At 36.6% G+C, this 25,428-nt stretch overlaps 1 protein-coding gene and 1 long non-coding RNA gene across 5 annotated transcripts in view; one reads left to right on the top strand and one right to left on the bottom strand.

Moving 5' to 3' along the window:
- The window catches only part of LOC306669395, a 68,640-nt gene that overhangs the window by 19,612 nt on the left and 23,600 nt on the right, over positions 1–25,428 (bottom strand). For 2 of the 4 annotated variants that reach the window (XR_013766091.1, XR_013766094.1), the window contains exon 1: positions 1,258–1,519. This is a non-coding gene — a long non-coding RNA (uncharacterized lncRNA). Of the gene's footprint in view, positions 1–1,257; positions 1,520–25,428 lie in introns of those variants that run through there. The other 2 variants (XR_013766092.1, XR_013766093.1) reach the window with 2 other exon arrangements.
- COQ2 (coenzyme Q2, polyprenyltransferase) lies at positions 767–25,255 on the top strand. The gene is made up of 7 exons (XM_079153295.1): positions 767–1,190; positions 7,390–7,556; positions 15,067–15,188; positions 16,194–16,279; positions 18,230–18,363; positions 20,420–20,608; positions 22,396–25,255. Exons 1-7 carry the CDS (start codon positions 782–784, stop codon positions 22,558–22,560), a joined length of 1,272 nt encoding a protein of 423 aa, XP_079009421.1. The 5' UTR covers positions 767–781; the 3' UTR covers positions 22,561–25,255.

The following is a 25,428-nucleotide window of genomic DNA, read 5'->3' on the forward strand; positions in this document are numbered from 1 at the left end:
CCCCCGAGTTCAATCCCCTGTACCAAACAAAACAAAACAAAACAAAAGAAGAAGAGAAAAGAAAAAAATTAATTCTTCCTTTCACATGTGAGATGGTCCCTTTTGGGGGCTGCAAATTGCGTTGAGCACTTCAGTATCTGTAAATTTTAAAAACCTGAAATTCAAACTAATCTGAAAATGAATCTCAAACTCTTTCAACGGAATTTATTAATCTTGATAACATACGGGTGTTTTGCATTTAAGGTATTATAAAAACATGTTTTATTACCTTTTCTCCCCAAAGGTGTAAAGAGCGTTCATGATGCTTCTTGAATTTAAAATCAAGAGGGAGAGACTGGTGCAAATTCCAGATAATGGGAAATTCCAGATAAATGACTTGCCTAGCATCACTCAATGAGGAATTAAATGGGATCACGTAAAATGCCTTGCATACGTCAGTATAGATGATTATACAATTAGGAGTCCCGACCAGATTGTTCTAGCGGCAGGCTCTTGGAATTACACACTCTCGCTACTCCCGATTATACACACTCTTTTGGACCACCGTCAAATTTAAGGGTTTCACTTTTGTAATGAACGTCCCTTGACCGTGAATATTGTTTTAATTTACATTCTCGGATTTGGCCGCTTGGTGCCCATCTAGATTTAAAAGAGAAGAATCAAGATGCAAATTAATATTTCAGGTTTAGTAGGTTTTTCTCAACTTTTCTTTCTCTGGTGCAACTGTTCCATGTGGATAAACACTTTCCTTTTCCATTTATTGAGAAAGTTGATAACAGGAATGTACCCACACACGCCCCTTTACAAGGTAAAGCGACCACGACGATCACCCAGCCGCCTCAGCAAGGGCAATCATTCCCTGATGCCACTGCGCATGCCTGTCTACGACCCGACGCCGGGAGATGACGTCACCCAGCGCCGCGCCCTCTCGAGCGCCATGCTGGGCCTTCGTGGAGTGGCGCTCGCGCGGGGCCTGCGGGCCCGGGCGTCCGCCTGGCTGCGTGACTCGAGCTGCAGTGCCCTGGGCCTGGCGCACACAGCAAGCGCGCCCCACGCGGGAGACTGGCGGTCCCCAGCCTCACCGCAGCCACACGGGCGCCCGCTCAGCCTGTCGGCCGCCGCGGTCGTAAGCTCGGCGCCCCGCCCCCTGCAGCCCTATCTGCGCCTCATGCGTTTGGACAAGCCTATTGGTGAGTGCGGGCAGGCGCGCGGCAAGGGCGGTCCGGGGCTCTGCGGACCGCGGGCCTCCGAGCGTACCCCTTGGAACTGTCCGTGTTGGCCAGCCGGGCGTATTGAAAAGGAGCACCCGAAAGCCGGCTTGGCGGCCGGGCGCCGTGTATTCTAGGACGAATCACCTCGGAATGGGATCGGGACTGTTTCCGGAGGGACCGGCCGGCTTTCACACCCTCTGAGTTCTGAGTCCTAGAGTCAGGCAAAAAGCCCACTGGTCCAAATGTTGAATTTAGCGGAACATTGCGTTCTCGTAGCCCTGCATTTGCAACTTTACAGTGTTGGAGCACTTCTAGCAAATAATTAAAAGATAAGACGCTGAAGAAACTAAAATCTCGTCAGAGCCAGACCAGAAGAAGCTAATGGTTCGGTGCTGAGGTTTTTTTCCCCCCTGTATCACCCGTAACGCAAAGATTTAGTATATTAGAAGGCAGCAAGTACATGTCAGTTTATCACCCGCTGAGATTTCCCAGACCTTCCATTTAACACCTACCACCTCACTCTCTTCCTCTTTACCCCCCCCCCGCCTTTTTTTTTTTTAATAGCAGTCATCATTGACTATCTGTATGCACTTATTGACTCCTCTAATGCAATATAAGCTCCATATACCTGGGACTTATTCTACTCTCGAACATTGTTTGGCAGTATTATTAAATGAATTAACAAATTCCTGTCACATTGCCCTAGACTTAGGGATAGAAAGAGCCATGGAAACTCCCTGCTTTTGAGGATTCTGGTATGTCTGAAAAAGATAGTTGATGAACTGGGAAAGTTTGGAATCAGATATGATTAGTACAGACATAAGTGCTGCAGAAAAAAAGAGAAATTGAAAAGTGAAAAGCGCCCAGACAAACCAATCCAGACAGGGGAACTCACACAAGAGATTTTACTGGGCAGACTAACAGTGTCTGCCCTGAAGAGAGAGAGAGCACGCGAGAGCATGGGGGCGGGAGGCGGGGGAGCTTCGCCTAAATAGTTGAATTTCCCGGACTAAGGACAATGGGGCCAATGCTGAGCAGTTAAAATTCGGGGACTACAGATTAAGCCAATGGCTGCCGAGCACAAGCTGACAGGTGGACCAATAACTGGCTAGGATGGCAGACTGACCACTGGGGTGCTGTTAGGCCTCCTTGCCTTCCCCGCAGGTGTGTTCTGTGCCCCACCACCCAGGAAGTAGCCCCACCGAGGTCGTAGGGTAGGCTGGTCATAGGCAGCCCTGGGCCCAAGGTGAGAGCCAGACTGCAGGGCAAACCCTGCCCCTGCCTGCTGCCTGCCATGGCCAGGTGACACCCGGCGGGTACACCGGGGCAGAGTGCTGCGTCTGCTGGCTGGGCAGCCCACTGAGCACTACAGAAATCACTATGGGTCTCCATAAAAAACTTTTTTTAAAAACCTTTAAAAGTTTTAAGAAGAAATTGTACTCCAAAGAACATTTTGATTTTGCAGAGGAGAGAGACTTGGAGGGAGAAATATTTTTGCAAAGATCCAAAGGGGTGTAGTGTTGGAGCAGTAAGAGTATGAGCCTGACCTGCAACTCCAAAAGGGTATAGAAAATAGTGGGAGACAAGGGTGGACTGAAGAAGATGAATAACAAGGAGAAAGAAGATAAGACTGTATTCGAGCTAATGTGGGTGTCACATTTGCCATATCAGGGTGTGGAAACACATTCAAATGCCTGGATGTATTCATTTGGCCTTTGTCCATTCAAGACCCCCCCAATTAGAGTCTAGATTTATGTACTACTATTTGGAATCAGAGAACTGAGTCATAATACTTAGCAATTAAATATAAAAATATATTAAATAATAAGTATAACCCTGCCATCATTGGGATGACCTCTTACATTTTAGGACCAGATTCAAGTTGATAGACATAAATTTCTAAACCCAGTTCTAATCTAAAGCTTGACCGTCATTTCTGTTCTTGGCTCCTGCATTGCATGTAGGAGAGACAGCCATTCAAAACAGATTAACAGCTGCCATTATTACCATTTCCATAATTAAACCTCTGACTTCTTACTGACTGGACATGTTGCCATGTAACAGGAGGCTATAAAGGGGTTATGAGCAAGTTTTGGAGCCAGACCTCTTAGATTTGGATCTCTATTCCACACATATGAGGAAACTTAGTTAAATTACTTCACCTCTTTGGGCTTGATTTCTTATGTATAAAGGGAAGATACTAATAATGACTTTTATAAGGTTGTCATTGAAGTGCCTGGCATATAACAAGGGCTCAAGAAGCATAAGTCATTATTACTACAGAAGCGGCTATTAGAGAAAATTGTGTTATGCGTGTTAAGATTCCAGCCTTTAGATACATACTTTGATTCTAAATAAAATTATTACAGATTTTTCAAAAAACTTAAGAGTTTAGTCAACAAACATTTTTGAACTCCTACCATATGCCAGAGACAGTAATTGAGAGAATTTGTGGTTTAATATTTCTTTATTTAAGTTCTCCCATAAGGTAATTGTGTGTGTATTATTTTACTTTTTGGTAGCTATATCTTGTTACTTTCATAAGCCAGTAGATTTCATTGTTTTTGAAGGCAGAATAACTTCTTTAAAATGGGTCAATCAACATTTTTCAGGAAGTTTCAGTAGGTGGCGCTCGTTCCATTAAATTGGCAGTTTAATTTTTGGGTGATTATGTTTTCTTAAAGGTAATCTACAACTAGTGAATGCATATTAGACTCACTTTTTACAGGTACTTTGATCTGCCTATCACCTCTCAGAATTTGATCATTTTATTTCATTCCTCAGAGATTTGGTCCTTTTCTATAATAAACATTTCTTCTATTTCTACATCTTTTTTTTTTTTTTTTTTCTTGGTACCTGAGATTGAACACAGAGGAGCTTAACCACTGAACCATATCCCAAAGCCCTTTTTAAAAATATTTTATTTAGAGACAGTGTCTTTGAGTTGCCTGTGGCCTCACTAAGTTTCTGTGACTGGCTTTGAACTTTCAATCCTGCCTCAGACTGCCAAGCCACTGGGATTACAGGCGTGCAGCACCAGGCCCACCTTCTGTCTTTCTTTACAGAGGAAGCATAAAGAATAAAGATGTTTTGGGGAAGACAGAAAAAAGAATGTTGTTGGGAATTAGTAGAGGCAAAAGAATAAGTAGAACTTAAGTGTTATGTAGAGATTTTAGGTATAAAAATTGATGGCATTCAATTTAGGGCATAGACTATATAGCCTTGGGCAAATTACTCTCTCACTGCTTCAGCTTCTGTATTTATAAAATGAATGTAATAAAAATAATACCTGTCTCATAGCATTGTTGTGAAATTCCTAAGTGGTCTATGAAAGCTTATGGCACATAGGAAGCACTACATATCTATAATAGTTTTCATAATCATTATCATTGGTATTGTCACAATAACTCCATGAGGTAGATGTTCTTTTCCCTCATTTACAGATGAAACCCAGATGTGAGTCTTCAGATAATTTAGTGTCTTGTGTCACTCAGCTTATAAGTGGCAGACATGGAACCGAGAAGTCTTTTGACTTTCCCGTTTTCTATAGGAGCCCTCCTTATCTGTAGGGGAACTGTACAGATACCTATCAGTAAGTGCCCAGTACTTACAAGACAGACTTCTGACCAAGGAAATTTTGTTCCTAACATGATAAACTATAAGTGGATGTACATTTTCTCTCTAGAATTTTTTAAAAAAATTTTTTAATGGAAACTTCAGTTCTACTTACACAAATAAACAATAGCTGTGAAATGATTCTTCTCGAGACTAGGAGGACAGTATCAGCTATTCCACTGTTCCTTGCGCTCTACTGGTAACTCCAAGGTAAAGGAAGTAGTCAAACCTATTATCTTTACTTAACCTCTGTTTTTCTATTTCTTTATCTATAAGGTAAGGTACTAATAATACCTATTTTATGATATTATTGAGGCTTGGATGAGTTTATATATAGAAAATATTGGACAGTGGCTAACGTTTTGTGAACATTCAGTAAATATTTGTTAATGTTATTGTTTTAGATAGGGTACACTAAATATGAATCTCTCTAGGACAACTTGAATTCAGATACTGGACTGGGTATGTCTCAAGGTTTTAGCTTGAGGTCTCTCCTTGCCTTTTCTCTGTTCTGTGAATTTAACCACCCGTTAGAAAAAAGATTCCCTGATTCCTCTTCACCTCCTCCCCAAATAACTTGGATGGCTCTGTTTTATCCCTTTAGAGGAATTTGTTCCTGCCCAGTTGTTGGATTAATCTTTTATTGTTATTGCTCATTTAACTAATTTCTTACTTTTGATTTATAAGTTTTATGAAAATAGAAACCAGCTCTTTTTTGATCACCTTTGTATTTCTGTGTGCTTCACAAATATTTGTAAATGAATAAATTTACACTTGTAAATGATTTTGGGAACATTAGTCGTTTGACCTTTTTTTAAATTTAAAAAAAAAAATTTAGTTGTCGATGGACCTTTATTTACTTATTTATTTATCTGTTTATTTATGGTGCTGAGAATCAAACCCAGTGCCTCACACATGCCAGGCAAGCACTCGACCACTGAACCACAGCCCCAGCCCCATTTGACCATATTTTGTGCAGAATTTGATCTTTATTTATCCTGGAATCCTTTTTCTCTGTGTTCCTGAATACAGGAAGAAAACTCAGAGTTTTATCTAATTGGCACCATATCCAAATATTAGTTGAAAGGCTTTCTTTTAGAAATAGAATATTTATTGAAATTCATGTGTACAGTCTATTATCTGTATAATCTATTTGCTTAATTTCATCAGTTTGTGGGTTAAATACTAAAAATTAACTCCATCTGTACATGTAGTTGCAACATATGTTACAAAATAACAAAAAGCTGTAAGGTAATAAATCCTCTCCTCTAAGACCATCTCAGTGTATGTATTGTACTAACAACAATAAAGAAAGTTTCTGTTAACTTTTTGGAGCAGCTAATATTTGCAAATGATACAGAATTCAGAAGTTGCCAGGGGAGAGTGAAAAATAAGTCTCCACCCCTGTCTCTTATTCATGTAGTTCCCCTTCCCAGAAGCAATTATTGTGTTCTTAATGTGCCCTTACTGACATGGTATGTGAACATACTTACACTCAAATATATGTATTTGTTTTATATATAGATGTGTGTTTTATAAATATTCATAGCATTAAAAATTTTAAGTTACCTTCTGTAAAGATAGGACCATTTTATAACCTTATCAGAAATACATCAGTGTCTGACTCCCAGGGTGTATCATCAGACTTTGGGTTTTGCCAGTCTTATAGGTGAAAAATGTCTCATTGTAGTTTTAATGTGTGTTTCTCAAAGTTGAGTGTCTCTTCACATGAATAACAGCTATTTGTATTTCTTTTTGTGCCTCGTCCAGCGAGTACAATGAAGACTCGGCTCTCAAATGAAGTTTTAAGGTCTTTATTTTTATGGGAGAGCTTCTGAGCTGAGTGCCTGGTTCTTCCTCCTCCTCCACTGCCGCCATCTTCTTTTTCTTCTCTTGACGCGCAGCTCTCTCTCTCCTCCTTCTCTTGTCGTGCAGCTTTCTCTCTCCTTCTTTTCTCTTGTGCAGCTGTCACTTCTCTCTTCTTCCTCTCTCATCGCGCCTCGGCCGCCTCTCCTCTTTTCTCATCCCGCAGCTGCTGCCTGCCCTCCTTGCCTTGCTTGCTCTGCCTTGCTTGCTCTCCCCGTCGCGCAAAGTACGCAGCTTTATGGGATATAACAGCCAATCACCTTAATGGGTCAGGTGTTTGGCTCGTGGAGACTTAATGGTGGGTAATGAGGACATGTACTGATCACGAGCTAAGCACGGACGCGGAGGAGATCAGTCAGCCAATAGAAAGCACTTGCAGCTGGGCTTCTCGACGTCATAGGGCGAGGCCAGCCACCACTGCGGGCCCTACAGGGCAGCGGCCTCCAACATTTTTGTGTAGACTTCTTTTATGTATTTTGTCCATTTTTAATTGGACTATTGATCTCTTCTTCATTTCTAGGAGCTCTTTACATATTAGTGAGAACAATCCTTTGAAATATTTGTTTTCCCAGTTGCATCATTTATTTTTTAACTTTGCTTATAGTGCTGTTTACATCAATGACATGTGGCATTTAAAAAAATAAAACCAGTAAACTGATGGGAATTTGTACCTGTTTTGTCTTTTTATTCTCCTTAGGAACCTGGCTACTGTACTTGCCATGTACCTGGAGCATTGGTTTGGCAGCTGAACAAGGTTGTTTTCCAGATTGGTACATGTTATCCCTCTTTGGCGCTGGAGCTATTCTGATGCGTGGAGCAGGCTGTACTATTAATGACATGTGGGACTGTGACTACGATAAAAAGGTAATTGTATCCTGAAAAATAACAGAGTGACTTCTCTGAATTCTGCAGAATAACATGGTGGCATCACTTCGGAATGCCATAAAAAGCTACAGGATCAACTAATGTCCTCACTGAAAGCCAGCATGAGAAATGTGTCACTTGAAAAGCTGGTGTTGTCAAGTTTAGTTACTTTCTTCCTCAACACAAGAGTAGCATGGGACATGAATTTGCTGAGTATAAAGGAGTTAAAGGGTAGGAGTAAAAGTGAAAAAATCCACCCTGAACTTTTTAGTGTCCAAAAGATCTGCTGTCCCTTCCATTAAGATATATTTGGAGCCTTAACTATGCTTTCATATCAAATCTTAATTTAAATAAAGAAAGGCAGTCCTGTAAGCATTGGTTATGCAGGAGTCCCCTTTATCCTTGATTTTGCCTTTTGAGGTTTCAGTTCTCCAAGATCAGCTAAAATTAAATGAAAAGTCCCAGAAATAAACAATTTGTAAGTTTATATTGTTCACCATTCTGAGTAGTATGGTGAACTCTTTTATTAAAATAAATTGTTATAATTTTATTTCATTTTTAACTATCCTAGTTAATATCCTACTGTGTCTAATCTATAAATTAACTACCTTCAGTATGTATGCATAGGAAAAAGCATAGTATACTTAGGGTTTGTTGCTGTTTGCTGTTTTAGGCATCCAATGAGGATCTTAGAACATATTTCCAGTGGATAAGGGGCAACTGTATTCTGTTTTCTCCCTAGAAAATTATACATGCTTAAATTCTGAAAAATTCATACAGTATAGAAATGCAAAGGGTAGAAAGTACAAGTCCTCTTTATCTCCTCCTCAGAGCCCCAGAGAAAATTTAACAGTTGGCTGTATTATATTTCAATGGATTATTTTTTGTGTATATTCTAATGCATAAGTATAATTTTTTCTTTGTTCTTTAACAGACCATTATTTTCTCAAGGAAAGAGGCCATGTTGTTTGCTTTTTATCTTAGCAATCAGTCATAATCAGTCCAAGAACATAAAATGCTCAAGTAAATAATCACATGAACTTTGAGTTTAAAAGAAACACATAGTGAAGTGCTAGGGGTATAGCTCAGTGGTAGAGCACTTGTCTAACATATGTGAGGCCCTGATTTCCATCCCTAGCACCACACAAAAAAGAGTGGATGGGGGAAAGAAACTCATAGTGAATTATATAAAGTGAATAATCTTCTGTAAACTTACGTAAATTGAATTAGTACCCCTTGTCTTTCATACCCGTCTGAATTTTCCTTATGCAAGGCAACATAGTAATTATTAGTTTATAGAACAGTGCCATGTAATGTTATTTTTAATTCAAAAACATTTGAATACTGTGTATGTGACCCAGCAACAGGTTCTAGGGTTGCATGAAGGAAAATATTCCTGATCATCAGGTAATTAAAGACTGCCTACTTAAATTTAAAGGAGAGGGTCAGCATGAACGTTCAGGTTGGGGAGGGAAACAAACTTTGACATTGATCAGAATAAGATGGCAGAAAAAGAGTGGACTAGAGGATGAAGAGAATAGTGTGAGATAATATATAACGTTTGGTAACCGCAGCTACATGGTTTGTGTGTACTGGAGATAGGATGTAATAGAAGGATAGAAGGAGCTGTGTGGTAAAGCATCAGCATGCCATGCTGACACAGTTAGGATGTCTTGATTTGCCAGCAGATGCACACTTTCTTTATTTGAAGATTCACTTCCTAATCAGTTCTTCATTCTGTATCCCATAAGAATGAGAATGAGACTTCAAAATAATTCTTGGACATGTTTAGAGTAGAGTAGTTCTTCCTTCCCTTTTTTTTTTTGCTAAATCAATGTAAAGGCTTACCTAAAATGAGAAAGTACTATAAATGAATCCTACTTTCTGTCTATGCAAGTGAACATTTGAAAATAAATACTTGAAAAGCATTTTATTCTTGGTAACCTATAAAAACTAAGACGTGATTTCAGTGAATAGGGAGTTTAAAGATGAAATGCAAAATTGTACTTTCTAAGTTGTTTTATCTTAGTTGGTAGGTTCTAAAGTTTAAGTCTAGGTACTTTTTGTTTTTGTTTATTGGCAGTGCTGGGGATCGAACCTGGGACTTTATGCATGCTAGGCAACCGCACTACCACTGAGCCACATTCCTAACCCAGTCCCATACTTTTGACTAGTGTTAAAGCTAATTACATAGATTTTTGACTTCTCTTCCAGGAAGATAGAGTAGACATACTTTTCCCTATTCTTCCCACTAAATATAACTAAAACTCCTGGACACTATATATAAAGAAAACATAAGAAGACTATAGAGTACTCTATGTAAATTTATGAATATGCAAATGGTATGCTGTTACTCCATGTACAAACAGAAACAACATGTATCCCATTTGTTTACAATAAAAATAAATTAAAAAAAAAAAAAAGGAAGACTATAGAGGAAAGATGGTAGACTGGCTAGGAACCTCAGAACCCAAAGAACAACACAGTGTTAAGTTTTCTGGGTTTTTAATTTTTACCTCATATCCCAGTATTGGAACTAAAGGAGCCAGCAATCTGGGAATACCAGTAGGCACAGACAAAAAATAAATAAATGAATAAATAAATAAATATGACGTAATAAAATAAAATATAAATATAATTTTAAAATACCCTACATAAGCCTACTTGGCAGGTCAGTGAAGTCCATGTGGTAAACATGAACTTATGACACCATCTGATAGTAATTAAGCAGCATCCACACCTCCTTCTCTTGCCAAAGCAGTGTCTAAAAAAGCCAGCATAGTACCCCCTATAATCCCAGCGACTCAGGAGACTGAGGCAGGAGGATTGCAAGTTCAAAGCCAGCTTCAGCAACTTAGAAAGGCCCTAAGCAACTCAACAAGACCCTGTCTCTACATAAAATATAAAAAGGGCTAGGAGTGTGGCTCAATGGTTAAGCACCCCTGGGTGTAATCCCAAAAAAAATTAAAAAATAAAAAAGCCAGCTAAAACAGTGTTTAAATGAGACCCAGGTCTTAATAACAATACTCAAAATGTCCAGGTTTCAATTAAAAATCACTCATCATACCAGGAACTAGGAAAATCTCAACTAGAGTTAAAAAAAAGACGATCAGATGAACAATCAGGATGGCCAGGAATATTAGAATTATCTGACAATTTTTAAAGCAGTGATCATAAGTATGCTTAAGTGAGCAGTGTCAGACTGCTTGAAACAAATGAAAAATCATCAAGTATCAGCAAAGAAATAGAAAGCATAAAGGGGGACCAAATGAAAATTTTAGAACTAAAAAATACAATAATTCCAATAAAAATTTAGTGACTGGGTTCAACAGCAGAATGGGAGAGACAGAGGAAGAATCAATGAACTAGAAAGAGACTAGAAATTACCCAAAGAGGAAAACAAAATAGACCCCCAAAATGAACAGTCTCAGAACAAATGATTTAGCATTTGTTCCATTAGAATCTTGGGAAGATAGGAAAAAATAGGGTGGGTTGGAAAATACTTGAAGAAATAATAGCCAAAAATGTCTCAAATTTGGTAAAAGACAAATATACATATTTAACAATGTGAGCATTTGCCAAACACGATAAAGAATTTCACACAAAATGCATTATAATCGAACTTTTAAAACCAAGGAAAAATTTTAAATCTTGAAACCAGTTGTAACGAAATACTGAAAGCATAATCCATAAAAGGAGAAATTGTTAAATTGGACCTCATGAAAACAAATTTTGATCAGTGAAAGATCCTGTTAAAAGGATTAAAAGATCCTGTTAAAAGGATTGAAAGATAAGCTACACACTGTAAGAAAAATTTGCAAACCAAATACCCAACAAGAAATTGATATTCAGAATATTTAAAGAACACTCAAAACTGAGGTGATAAATTAAATTAGAAAATGGATAAAGGTATCCGTCATCCATGAGAACATACAGATTACAAATAACTCATATAAATATGTTCAACATCCTTAGCTTTCATGTAAATGCAAATTTAAGCTACAGTGACATATAAATACAAATCTATCAGAATGACTAAACTAAAAAATAGTGACAACAGTCGAATGAATCAGACATAACTTTCATATGTTCATATATGAATATACAACCAATGTAACTCCACATCATGTACAACCACAAAAATGGGAGTTATACTCTATGTGTGTATAAGATGTTAAAATACATTCTACTGTCATGTATAACTAAGTTTAAAAAAAAGGTGACAACAACAAATGCTGGCAAGAGGGCAGAAAAGCAATCACTTATACATTGCTAGTGAGAAGGTTAAGGTTGGGAGTTTGGTTTGTTCGTGTTAATCTAAATATGCAACTACCATACAGTTTAGCAATTGCCCTCCTATGCATTTATTCCAGAGAAAGAAAAACTTAGGTTTACAAAACATCTGTACACAGATGTTTATATGGACTTTACTTATAATAGCCACAAACTGGCAACAACCAGATGTCCTTCAGTGGGTGAATAGTCAAACAATATATGGTACATTCATAGTAGGAAAACTATAAAACAAAAAGATACAAATTATTAATCCATGAAACAACCTGGATGAAATTCCAAAGAATTATGTGGAGAGGGAAGAAAAAATCTGAAAAGGTTATATACTTCCTGCTTTGATTTATATAACATTCTAGAAAAGACAACATTATAGAAATGCTGAATAGATTAGTTGCCAGGAATTATGGAAGCAATGGAGGCAGGAGGTAAGTAGATGTGTCTCTCATAGGGCAAAATCAAGGAATCCTTGTGATAATAGTGTTGTATATCTTGCTTGCATTAATGTCAGAATCCTGGGTTTAAGATTGTACAGTTGTTTCCTTGTTTTTTGTGGGTTTTTTGTTTGTTTGTTTTTTGGTGTCGGGAATGAATTCAGGGGTGCTTAACCACTGAGTCACATCCCCAGTCCCTTTATTTTTTATTTTGACACAAAGTCTCACTAAATTGCTTAGATCCTCACTAAATTGCTGAGGCTAGCTTTGAACTTGCATTCCTCCTATCTCAACCTCCTAAGTCACTGGGAGTCACTGGGATTACAGGCATGCGCTACCACACCTAGCTTGTACAGTAATTTTGTAAAATGTTATTAGTGGCATCTGGATAAAGGGTACGTGGGATTTCTATATTCTTAAAACTGCGTGTAATTTTATAATTATTTCAAAAGAAAAAGCTTATTAAAAATTACATTTATATCAACCACCTTTTTCCATTTTTTAATTAACAAAGTATGAACATTTTAGTTCTCCATAAGTGATTTTTTTTTTCTCCCTGGATGAAAGGGAACTGATAAATATCTCCTACATACCATTTTTCTCTGTTTAGAATCCATATTGTAGATTGACCTACAACAGAGCACTAAATAAATGTTGTGAGGTAGTTTTGCTAACCTGAATTTTTAAATATTATATGTATCTCTTTTTAAAGGATGACTTAAAAAGCTTGACTTAATTATAATGCTTAATGCTTACCTTATTTTTTAAAGGCAATATGAGTGTCATAAAGGACATGTTCATGGCCCAGCGTTTTTGCTTAAGGCATTTCATGTTTTTTTTAGTATTATTCACCAAGAATTTATTGTCTAATTGCATTGCATGTTAAATAAATTGTTAAGATACTACATAATAAGTGAATTCTCATTAAGGTACACATAGGTTTAATATCTTCATTGATGTATTATAATTTATCAGTCATGTGATAATATGACAAATATTAGGTTAAGAACATTGAAATAATCCTTAACACACAGATATTAATAATTCGTTTTTGTAACTGTGGTCATTCTGGTTTCATAGAATATGTTTTGATCAATATGTTGTATCATCTTCAACCTTGTTTATTGTTACTTGTCTATTTGCAGCTTTCAAATTTAGGTAGGTAATTCTGTACTAGCATATTGAAGGGGCAGTTTATCTATTTTTTAGTGATGTGGTTAGTAGGATGGACGACTACTATCTCATAGCACCTGTGACCTTGGAAAGTTACAGAGCCTCTGCCTCAGTTTCATTAACATTAACATTAGAAGTGTCAAGAGCTTGTGAATGGCTATGAGGATTCAGTGAAACAATGCAATTATAGGTCTTAGAATAGTAGCACCTTGTGAACACTCATACACTTGTTAGAATAATGATAATACCTTGAAATAAATATAAAAATAATATTTCCAATTTGAAGCTTTAGAACCAAATCAGGAATGAAGATTCAAGTGTGGTACTCTAACTAGGATATATCATTACAGTTTTGGATAAGTTGCTTTATTGCATAGTGAAGTATGATGTAAATCAAATTGGCAGACTTTTTCTATAAAGAACAAGTTAGTAAATATTTGAGGCTTTGTAGGCCAAATTGTCTGTTGTAAATAATCAACTCTTTGTTAGAATGTGAAAACATACATATGCAATATGTTAAAAATGGGTATGGCTGTGTTTCTCAACAAAACTTTATAGACACTGAAGTTTGAATTTCATATTATTTTAATGTGTTACATTACTTTTAAAAAAATGTTTAAACATTTAAAAAATGTTAGAAACCATTCTTAGCTCGTTGGCTGCACAGAAATAGGCAGTAGACTGTATATGGCCTATAAAACATATTTTGCTAACCTTTGATACCAGTCATAAAGTTAATAATAGATAATATTTATTGCATACTTATATACCTCAGTGCATTTACTATATAAGGTAGGTGCTATTATTACTTCTTTCTATTTTTCCTCTAATAGGTAGGTAACCTAAGGCTAGAAGAGCTTAAGTAATTTGCCAAAATTTACCCAGCCAGTAAGTGATGGATTCAAATGCTGGATTCTCATATCCCAGTTTCTGAGTTTTTAACTTCTGGCAATTTTGAAATTTTTGGTTAAATTCTTATTTGTGGTTGAATTTAAGACAGTCATATTTCATGAAGGAAAAGAACAGTTAGTGTATATAATTTGTCTATTTAGCAGCTCTGTCAGTTCACATTCTCAGAGTGGTTTTGATCTTAGCATTTGGGTATAGTTGATAGAATATCACAGGTACATTCTTAAGTAACCTGGCAAAAGCACCCCCACTTACAAACCCAGATAATCTGTCTTTTTTCTCATGTCTGAATTCCAAAGGTAATGCTTCCTGTGCTCAAAACATTCATGTAATAATAGCCTCTCTAATATCTCTTGCACCTTCCTCTTTCCTGCAAATTCTCTTTAGTATTGTGCCTATTTTCTTTATGAAAATTGAACTTATGCATTTGTTATGCTGAGTAGTTATTTAGTGAAATAACTAGATAAAGAAGTTCCTCTGTTTGGTTTGTTTGGAGATGGGTATGGGAAATAGGGAATGAGAATCTTTAGCTCTTTTCAAAGCTGTTTTAAGTATGCAGTTTTAATTCTTGGCAGAACTTCAAGTGTTGTTTTCATTCTATTTATGTTCGTACCTTAGTGCCTACCATAGGCCAATCTCTTGATTAAATGTTTAAATAAATGAGTCATTAAATGAGGCTAAGGTATCTGTTTTTATTTGTTAAGGTTACAAGAACAGCAAATCGCCCGATAGCTGCTGGAGATATTTCAATTTTTCAGTCCTTTGTTTTTCTTGGGGGACAGCTGACCTTGGCACTGGGTATTCTTCTGTGTTTGAATTACTACAGGTATATTAAATGTATTTTTCATAATCATATATAAAATCTCTCCTTGGAAATGATTAAAGTAGAAATAAAATAAAGTACAATTAGCTTTATCACAAAGTTGCTTATTGGCTACCTGAGAAACATCTGTAAGTTAACAAGTATAAATACAGTAAACCACCACACATTATAAAATCTGCTTCAAGAATGCTTTCAGCCAAAGAAATTAAGAGATCATCATTTAATTTGTTCTGAACTACCTTCAGTGTTTGTACACAGGTTCTTTGTTAGGTTTTATAAGTGTGTATGTACCCACATGTATATGTATAATTTGATTTATGCTGATAATTATCTCTGAAGTCCATGGAAGCAGGAATGATTAGAATCATTTTTCAGAAAGAGGAACTATGTCTTTCCCAGACTCATATAACTAATGATTGACAGAAGAAAAAAGTGGGAGGACTCCTAGATCTCTTAAGCTGAGACACAATGTGTATATCAGATGACTGTTACAGAAAGCTTCAATGCAGTGTGTACGTGGGGGCGTGTCAGCAAATGTGTATTACTTTTCAGAAACTGGACTTAATTGCATGTCTTGGGCTCATAGCATAAAAGCACTTTGGAAGGTTATTCCTGGAGGGATGGTGTTAGATGAACTTCGGGTATTTAAGAACATCTTATGGTTCCAGAATTGCTTTCCTTTTCTTGAGAAGTAAGTTTCTTCATCTGCAAAAAGGAATGAGAATAAAGCCTCCTACCTCCTGGGGTCATTGTGAAGATTCTCATGACTTAACAAACATAAAGTACCTAGAATAGTGCCTAATATAAAAGTACTATATTTGTTAGCTATTATTTTGCTTGAAATATTTTTCTAATCAGTCCTTTAATAGGAAAAGTCAAAGTCTAAGAAGAGAATTTTATATAACAGAAAATATTACTTAAGATAAAAATATTTTCCACTTAGTATTACTAATGCCTTGAAATATTTAGCGATTTCTAAATGATTAATCCTGTTTTTCCTGTTTTTAGTATAGCTCTGGGAGCAGCATCCTTACTTCTTGTCATCACCTACCCCCTAATGAAGAGAATTACATACTGGCCTCAGTTAGCCTTGGGTGAGCTTGGAATAGCTAAGTATTTCCTTTGATACTCTTAACCTATACTTTCATGTATCATATATAGGAGAGAGACAGATGAAATATCAAGTGAGTCATGAATTTTCCAAAGCAAATTAATTTTCATATTATAAAGAGGATAATTAGTCATTCTTATTGGCTAAGAAAATCTTGCATATTTATTAAATTATCATCATTTTCTGGAATCTTTTTTAAAAGCCTGTGCATGTTGTTTCAGGCACTATGACACACACCTGTAGTCCCAGCTACACTGAGGCTGAAGAGGAAGATTGCAGGTTCAAGGCCTCTTGACCAGAGCCTGTCTCAAAAAGGGCTGGGGATATAGCTCCATAGTAGAGTGCCCCTGGGTTCAGTTCTCAATAACAACCCTCCCTCCCCTCCAAAAAAATCTAGGCGTGTTGTCAAAAGATGTTTGATGTAGGTACCCTGAAGAATTTGAGGAATGAGATAGGAAGCACTCTGGTAGAACAAGGGATTAAAAGTATATGTGATAGCTTAGACAGCAGCCATTCTGTGAAGCCTTTCTTAGACCTACCAAGAACACATTAGTCTCCAGACCTCCATAGCCCTCTACTGTGGCATTTACTCATTTCAACATTAATTCAGCAAGAATATATTGACAGTCTCCTATGTTTCCCCATTAATAAATTGTAAGTGAGTAGGAGTTAAGGCATTCTTTACATATGTCCCAACATCTAGCATATAGTACTCAGCATAGGGTGGGTATTCAATAGACTATTTGTTGGTGAAGAGAGAGAAAGATAGGTAAGTCAGTAGGTAAATCAAAATCTATTACAAAAATATCTACGCCTAGACTTTTCTATTTTTCTGGAATGTTCTAGACTATTCCAAGTGAATTCTAGGTTTTGGGACCATTCTTCCAATACACAAAAGAGCAAAAGGACACCCCAGCAAATTGATGAAAGCCTGACTTGTGGGAAAGTCATGATAGAATTATTTATCTTCTTGTAAGATCTTCTAATTGAATGTTCTCTTTCATTATTGAAAAAAAGTAGAAAATTATATTCTTAACTACCTGGGAGTCTTGGTAGAAGGAGCCTAAGCATTTCCAATCCACAAGATAATACTCAAAAGCTGTTGCATTTCCTTCAGACATTTTTTAAACACTGCTTCTACCTGTGCCACGAATTATCCTAGGTACTTGGAAGACAAAAATGACCAAAACACATTGACCATCTTTAAGGAGGTAGAGAAGGAGACAGATAAAACAGGTCATTATAGTACAGTGTGGCATGTGTGAATACTTTAGGACTACAGTTAAGGGAGTTTTCTGAATGGAAATAGGCAATATAAGGAGAAAAGAGGTTTCTGAGAAAAAAACTGTTAGGGACACATTGAATTTAAGGTGCCTGAGAGACTCACAGGCAGAGGTGTTAAGCAGAATGTTAGTGTCTAGTCTGAAGCTTAGGGAAGTGATCAGACTTGCAAATAGAGATTTAGGAGCTGTTATGTTTACATTCTTCATGGAGGATGGGCTTATAGAATTAGTGAGTGTTCCCATCTATACTCTTAATTCTGTAATTTACAGGGAAAGTTGAGTAGTAATGGAAAGAACTCAGGTTTTTAGGTCTAAATTCAGACCCCAGCAGTTGCTGTTTACTGACTATACCAGGCACCACACCAGGCAGAATAAATGTTCTCATTAAACCTATTTACCTTATGGGTGATATTATTCTATTAGCTATGTTATTTTAATTATTAATTAAAATCTGATCCTGTTTCCTTTTTGGTAATTTTGTGCTAATAAGTGCCATACAGGGCTGAGAGAATTTATGAAGGAACACATAGGAAACAGTCTCTTCAGAGCCTAAAACAGCAAGCTCTTAATATATATAGATGCCTCTCGCCTTCTCTGAGGATTTCTGAAGTACATTTTGACTTTTCCCCTCTGTGTTTTACTCATCATAGGGCTTACTTTTAATTGGGGAACTTTACTTGGATGGTCTGCTATCAAGGGTTCCTGTGATCCATCTGTGTGCCTGCCTCTTTATTTTTCTGGAGTTATGTGGACACTGATATATGATACTATATATGCCCATCAGGTAAAGAAATAAATTTTTTTCTTAACTTTGTTTTATATATTGTTTTTAAAAAACTTTACAGTAAGAACCAAATTAAGGAGAAACTTGGATTTTTTTTCCTAAGAAGAAAGTCACAATTCCATGATGCCAATAAAATATGTTTCATGTTTATGTATGTGAACCAAAGAGTTAATTTATTTTGTTTACAAGAATTTAAATAATATTTACTATATTCCAGGCACTATTTTCAACATTTTACACATATTAGTTTAATGTCCATAATAGGCTGCATGCAAGGTAGTTTTATTATTGCCATTTTACAGATAAGGAAATGTGTGAAGTAACTTGACCAGGTCACACAGTAGGTGGCAGAGCTGAGATTCAAACCCAATTTCCAGAGTCTATATTTTTAATGTTATACAACGTTTCCCCTCTGTATGCCTCTAATCATTGCATTGGGCAACTTTTTTACTTGGTACAGGTGGTATGCATTTTCCCATATTTTTATTGATGCTTTATCATTGTCACTTTAAGACTACATAATATCCACTAACTTGGCATGCCATAGTTATTTTAAATTTACCAACATGTCTATTTTGGCCATTTAAGTTGTTCCTGAGTTTTCACAATTATAAATAGTATTTATAAATATTATAAATCACTAACACTTTACAAATATGAGGTTTTCAGGTAAATTTTCATGAGTGGTATTACTGAGTTAAAGGTATACACATTTTTATAGCTCTTGATAATACTTTGTCGTAAGTTTAATTTTAGAAACTTCTTTTTTAGCATTTTTTTAATTTATGACCTTTTACAGTTAAACCCTTTTTTTCCACCTTGAGATACATCTGACAGAAAAATTTGTATTTTCGAGATATGTAATGTGATGATTTAATATACATATACATTGTGAAATGATTACCACAATCAGATTAATTGACGTACTCATCACCATAATTAATTACCATTTGTGTGTGTGTGGTGAGGATATATTTATGAACTTTAAAAAATGTTTAACAATATTTTTCTTCTAAATTATGATTATGTATTCTCAATTTTTGCTTAAAGAATGTATCATGATTTAATACTTCTTTTCGTAATATTTCAACCTGGATTTCATCCTGTTTCTTCCATTACCACTACATATGAAGAAGCAGATCTGTAATCAGCCTTATTTCTGAAGTGATATTTGACTCACAGTTTAGGAGAGATATTGACACTTTTTATAGTAAGGCCTGGAGCTAGTGGTTAGAATAACTGTATTCCAATTAAATTGACTTATTCAGTAAAATACGTGTACTCATTGAGACTTTTATGATCGACATAATTAAAGAGACAGTTTTCATCCTGATTGTGATTATAGTATGAAAGAAAAAGAAATAGAATAATCCCATACTGTTGTTTAGATTTGGTCCCCAAAAGCCACCCTGTCAGGTCGCTGACTGTCTGCAGATGAGTGTACAGTTCAACATGCTGCCACTGATATCATGTGACTACAGCTACTGAGGGAGACCACACATCTAGATATGAGTGTGCCATCAAGACCTACCTGTGCATAAACAAAAAGGACTTAATGGGAAAGCCAAGGAATCAATTAGGCTACAAGTGCAAGGGGATGGATGTGGTTATGTGGTGAGTGAGCATTTTAGCAAGATTAAAATACATAAGAAATTATTGAGACTTGAGAACTTTGAGGTAGAAAGGAGCTCTGTGAAGAATTGAGTTTTAATCAGGATATAGTAATGTGGTATAATTTAAGTCATTTTATGGTCATAAGAAATAAAATACATGGGAATAGAGCTGGCTGATGGTTTTAGCAGTGGCATATAACTGTGATTCAACCTACTCATTCATTACTGATTAGCCTGTGTTTCTGAGTTACTGTTATCTCTTACAGCTTGTGACATACCAGCATGCTCTTTAAAAGACCATTTCTTCTGCAGTTAGATAGCAGTGATGGTTGAACAACCTTGGGAATATATTTAAAAGTGCTAAATTATACATTTTGAAATATGAAATTTGTGGTATATAATTAAATCCCAAAAAACAGTTTCTTATTATTTTCTGATATTAGGACAAAAGAGACGATGCTCTGATTGGTCTTAAGTCTACAGCACTGCGGTTCCAAGAAAACACCAAGCAGTGGCTAAGTGGCTTCAGTGTTGCCATGATGGGGGCTCTGAGCCTAGTGGGACTGAATAGTGATCAAACTGCACCATACTATGCTGCTCTGGCCACTGTCGGAGCCCATCTAGCTCACCAGGTTTGAACTCTTTCTTACTTTTCCCTCATTTTTCCTTGGTATAAATTATAAAAATTATTTAAACGAAGTGCCCTCTGTATTTAGCAAAGAACTTCTTTAACAACTTGTATTACCTTGAATTGCCCCCTTCCCTGCCCCAACTTGTCATATTAAATATTTGACTAAATTATGTTAGAGAAATATTATAAACTTAAGCTTGGATTTTCCCCTTTGATTTTCCTGGAATTACTTCTGATGTGTCTGGGAAATTTTCAGCAATGTATAAAACTTGTGGATTAATTGAATTGCTCCAAAAGCAGACTGATAAACCAAACTTTTTTTTTTTTAGTCTTTGTGTTGATGGTTAGCAGACTAATCATTCAGAAGTTTGGGTTTCTCTGCCATTGAGACCAGTGCCAGATAAGTCATGACATGCTAAACATGTCTGGGTTCTGCCTAGAAAGCAGGAAATTGTCATTTCAGAATACTCACCAGAATATTTAGAAATGTATAGGAATACGTTGTTCAGAATATTTAGAAATGTATAGGAGCATGCCTGGTTCTCTCTTACACAATTAGTGAGTGAGAGCCAAGAATATTAATTGTTTCAGTGCACCAGACAACCCTGCACAATAAAGTTGTCCTGCCCAAATGTGACTTGTTCTTGGTTGAGAGACTTTGCTTCAATGAATATTACAGTGAATCTGTGAAACCCACTTTATATTTTAAATTGCATATGTAGTCCTCTGTCTAGTCCTTAATGCAAATGTTTTAAGATGGACATAACCTTCTAGTATTTGAATAGAAAGGAAACTGATGATTTAAAGTCTGCAGACCATATAATAATGAGTTCCGTATGCGTAGGGAAAAGTAAGACAAGAACATGAAACTTTCACAACGTATTTGCAGGGCTACCATGGGGGGAAAGAAATATGTGTGTATTCTAGGTCACTAGCCACAATATAGGTGTCTACATTCACTTCTCCATGTGGAAATGGGAAGAATATGTAGAAATGTATAGGAGCATGCCTGGTTCTCTCTTACACAACTAGTGAGTGAGAGCCAAGAATATTAATTATTTCAGTGCACCAGACAACCCTGCACAATAAAGTTGTCCTGCCCAAATGTGACTTGTTCTTGGTTGAGAGATGTTGCTTCAGAGAATAAAGTTAGAAGCAGAAAATGGGTGTTACAGGGAAGCAGACTTCAGATCACTCTGTGTAAGGAAGAGCTTTCTGAGTACAGGGAATATCCCTTAACTGAAATGTTTGAGACCAGGAATACTTTAGATTTTTGGAATATCTGCGTATCCATATGGGAAATGGGACCCAAATCTAAAAACAAACTTCATTTTTGTCTCATGTACACATTATTCACATAACCTGAGGACAATTTTATAAAATGTTTTTAGTGTATCTGCATTTTGACTGAAGTTCATCACATGATGCCAGGTGTGGAATTTTCCACTTGTAGTATCATGTCTGTTGTGGTGTCAGTTTTGGATTTTGGAGCATTTCATATATTTGAATTAGGGATGCTCAACCAACAGTCAGAACTAAGAATAGCATGAGTTACCTTTCAAAGCATTTGCACACCCATTAGCCAGAAATTTTTAGGTCACATTTTTGATGATTCCTAGTGCAAAATATGAACAGATTTTTCTACATTGGGAGACAATTTGGGGTACGGTATTTCCCATTATTTAAAATCCAATGACTACTATTTCCTGCTCTGTGTTGATTTGTTTCTTTGTGATGTCCCAAAGCCTTGACGAGATACCAATGCAGCATTATGTTCTTCTCTTACAGATTTACACTCTAGACATCCACAAACCTGAGGATTGTTGGGACAAATTTACCTCCAACCGAACAATAGGAATAATCATTTTTTTAGGGATTGTCTTTGGGAACTTGTGGAAAGAAAAGAAGATAGATGAAACAAAGACAAATAAAGATAGTAAAATAGAAAATTAGCAAATAAGTTTAGTAATTGGTAAAACAAATTCTGACAAAACACTCAGGCTTTATAAGCACGTAATACAACTCGTGCAATATGCTAAAGAAGTAAGAACCAAAAAATGAAGATATAGATCATATTTGCCTGGATTTTAATTCATCTGTTTGCTAGCAAAATTTTTCCCCTGTCACAGAAACCAGGGACTCTAAGATTTGAGATGACTTTGAGTATTTAAGTTGATGCATTCTTCTGCCCATTATAATTCTCTTCTGAAGTTATGGAAATCATAATGAGTTTTGGCACTTTAGAAAACCCCAGATGTGTATCTCATCTGAATGAATGTCTCTGTAGGAAAATGTAATCTCTATTTATTTTTTATATTATCTAATTATAATTTATAAAATAGAAACATGTTTGAATGTACTGTTCTTTCCTTTGACCCCTTCAGAATGTTTCCAACACAGCAACCAGAGGAGTTCTCTTACGTGACCTAAGTAAGGTCATGTCATTCCTCTGCCCAGAATCCTCCAAGATCTCCCCTGGTCATCAATACAAACTTAGAATCCTATTACCTGCTAGACTTCCATGATCTGGCTTCATCTCTCATTACTCTTCATACTCACACCTGCTCCAACCATGCTGTCTGCCTTACTGTTCTTAAAATAGGCAGACTCCTACCCTACGACCTTTTCATTTACTGTTCATTTTGCTTGAGTTAAAATTAGATCTTACTCCTTTACTGCAGGTTTTTTCTCTTCCCCCACTTCCTCCCTTCCACCCTTCCTTCCTTCCTTCCTCTTTTTCTCTAAGTGGATTGTGATCCTCCTGCCTCTACCTCCCAAGTCACTGGACTATAAGCATGCACCGCTGCTCCTAGCTACCAGGCTTTTCTTGGTCATTGTTTCTAAAATTTTACACAAATATCACCCATACTTCCTGTCTCTTTGCTCTTTATTGCTTTTTTCCTTCAGCACTTACTGTTAACCTAAAATACCTTTTACTTAATTTAAGTGACTATCATGTACAATGAGATGAAGAGGAGTCACTTATATATGTGGGTTGCAGGCAGCAGTAAATGTTAACGTGCATAATATTGATGACAATGATGATAATGCAACTGAAAGAACACTTATATATGCCCATCACTGATCAATAAGGATAGGAAAAATTGTTTAACTTTTTCCAGCAAATGATGAAACACTGAAAGTGTTAAGACTTAGGACAGAAGTAGCAACTGTAACCCTGCTATAGTAGCAATGAGTTGAGGGAAGAAGAAGTAGGAACATGGTACCCTACTTTTAATTAAATATGATTGCCTTTAATTTTATCTAATTCTTACACTGCATCAAGATAGAATTTAAATCTGTTGATCTGTTAATACTATCACATTTTATTTTTTAAAGCTTAAACATCTTAACCTGTTAGCACTGGCTTCAGTTAAAAGGAGGATGAGTGGCAGTGGTTTTATTTTTCTAAGTTGATGAAAGTTGAAACAAATTTTGGAATCAATAAAAATCTTGCAGCCATTTGTGATAAATGGGGACAGGAGAAGAGAAAGTTAATTCATAGATTCACTTGCTCTCAAAAGCTGCTAAAACTTAACTGAATCATTTTAGTTATTTTACATTTCTGCTTTTGTCTTCCACCAGACAAGCAGAAAAATATAAATGGGTAAGGGTGAGATAGGAAAAAAAGATGAAGTAGGATATTAGTCTCTAGAATCAAGGACTCAAAACATTTCAGGGTCAGAAAGAACAGCAGTCATTTACCTACAGTGAGGATTGTCTGTCCCTTGCATAATCATGAGAGATATTGCCAGACATTTATGACAGTGAAAGCCACCAGCCTTGCCTTGGGAAATCCATTCAGTGGATAGAGTGCTTGCCCTAGACTTCTTTGGATTCTGTGAGTCTGTGTAGAGAAATGAGTGAAAGAATTTTATAAATCGTGGACAATCATCTTAAATAAGATTATGATGTGGGTGGAGATAGAGTGGAAACTACAGGGTGTAGAAATTACTTCACAAGTGCTGCCTCTCCCTCTTCCTGAATTCTTTGCTGCATTGCTCAATGCCTTTACCAGACTGGAAAGGCCTTCACAAGCAGGCCATACCCTACTGTTTCCCAACTCAGCCTCCAACCTCTACCCTCAGGGCTGGTCTCTTTGCTGTCCGCAGGTCACCCTCATACACCCTTTTGTCATTACGACTATTCTGCCCGTGGGTAGGATGGTGAGACCCAGCTTCTGGAGTAATAGGCCAGGATGTGAATCCTGGCAGTCTTCAGCTAGGATCTCTCTGGCACCTTGTCCTATCTGCCAAACTCAGCTGTCATCAACATTTAACTGATTTGGTATGTTATAGTCTGACTTTTATCCTCCACAAAACTTCATATATTGAAGTTCTAACCCTTTGTATCTCAGAATGTGTCTGTATTTGTGGATAAGATCTTTAAAGAAGTGATTGAGTTAAAATGAGATCTTTATTGTGTATACTAATCCAATGTGACTCATGTCCTTATAAGAAGAGGGAAATCTAGACATAAACTAGACAAATACCTGCAGAGAGAGACAACCACATGAACACTTAGCAAGAAGGTAGCTGGCATCTGCAAACAAAGGAGAGAGGCCTCAGAAAAAGCCAACCTGCCAGTACTTTGATCTCAACCATTTTGCATCCAGAACTGTGATGAAATAAATTTGTTTTTTAAACCACCTGATCTGTGGTAGTTTGTAATGGCAGTCGTAGGAAACTAACCAGAAGCCCTGAGCCTGCCATAGGAAAGTCAAGATAATTCACTAGAAGGTCTCTCTTTTTCCTGCAATTTGTCCTTTTTGTCCCAAAGGACATGGTAAAAGTCTCTTTGCAAATGACTGAGTTAAGACTC

This window comes from Sciurus vulgaris, assembly GCF_902686455.1.
Source record: "Sciurus vulgaris genome assembly, chromosome: 9".
Taxonomy (NCBI): domain Eukaryota; kingdom Metazoa; phylum Chordata; class Mammalia; order Rodentia; family Sciuridae; genus Sciurus; species Sciurus vulgaris.

Coding starts and splice junctions, on each gene's coding strand:
- COQ2 (XM_079153295.1), top strand. CDS start 782: ATGTACCCACACACGCCCCTTTACAAGGTAAAGCGACCACGACGATCA. Junction 7,557..15,066: donor ACTGTGACTACGATAAAAAG/GTAATTGTATCC, acceptor TTATTTGTTAAG/GTTACAAGAACAGCAAATCG. Junction 15,189..16,193: donor CTGTGTTTGAATTACTACAG/GTATATTAAATG, acceptor TCCTGTTTTTAG/TATAGCTCTGGGAGCAGCAT.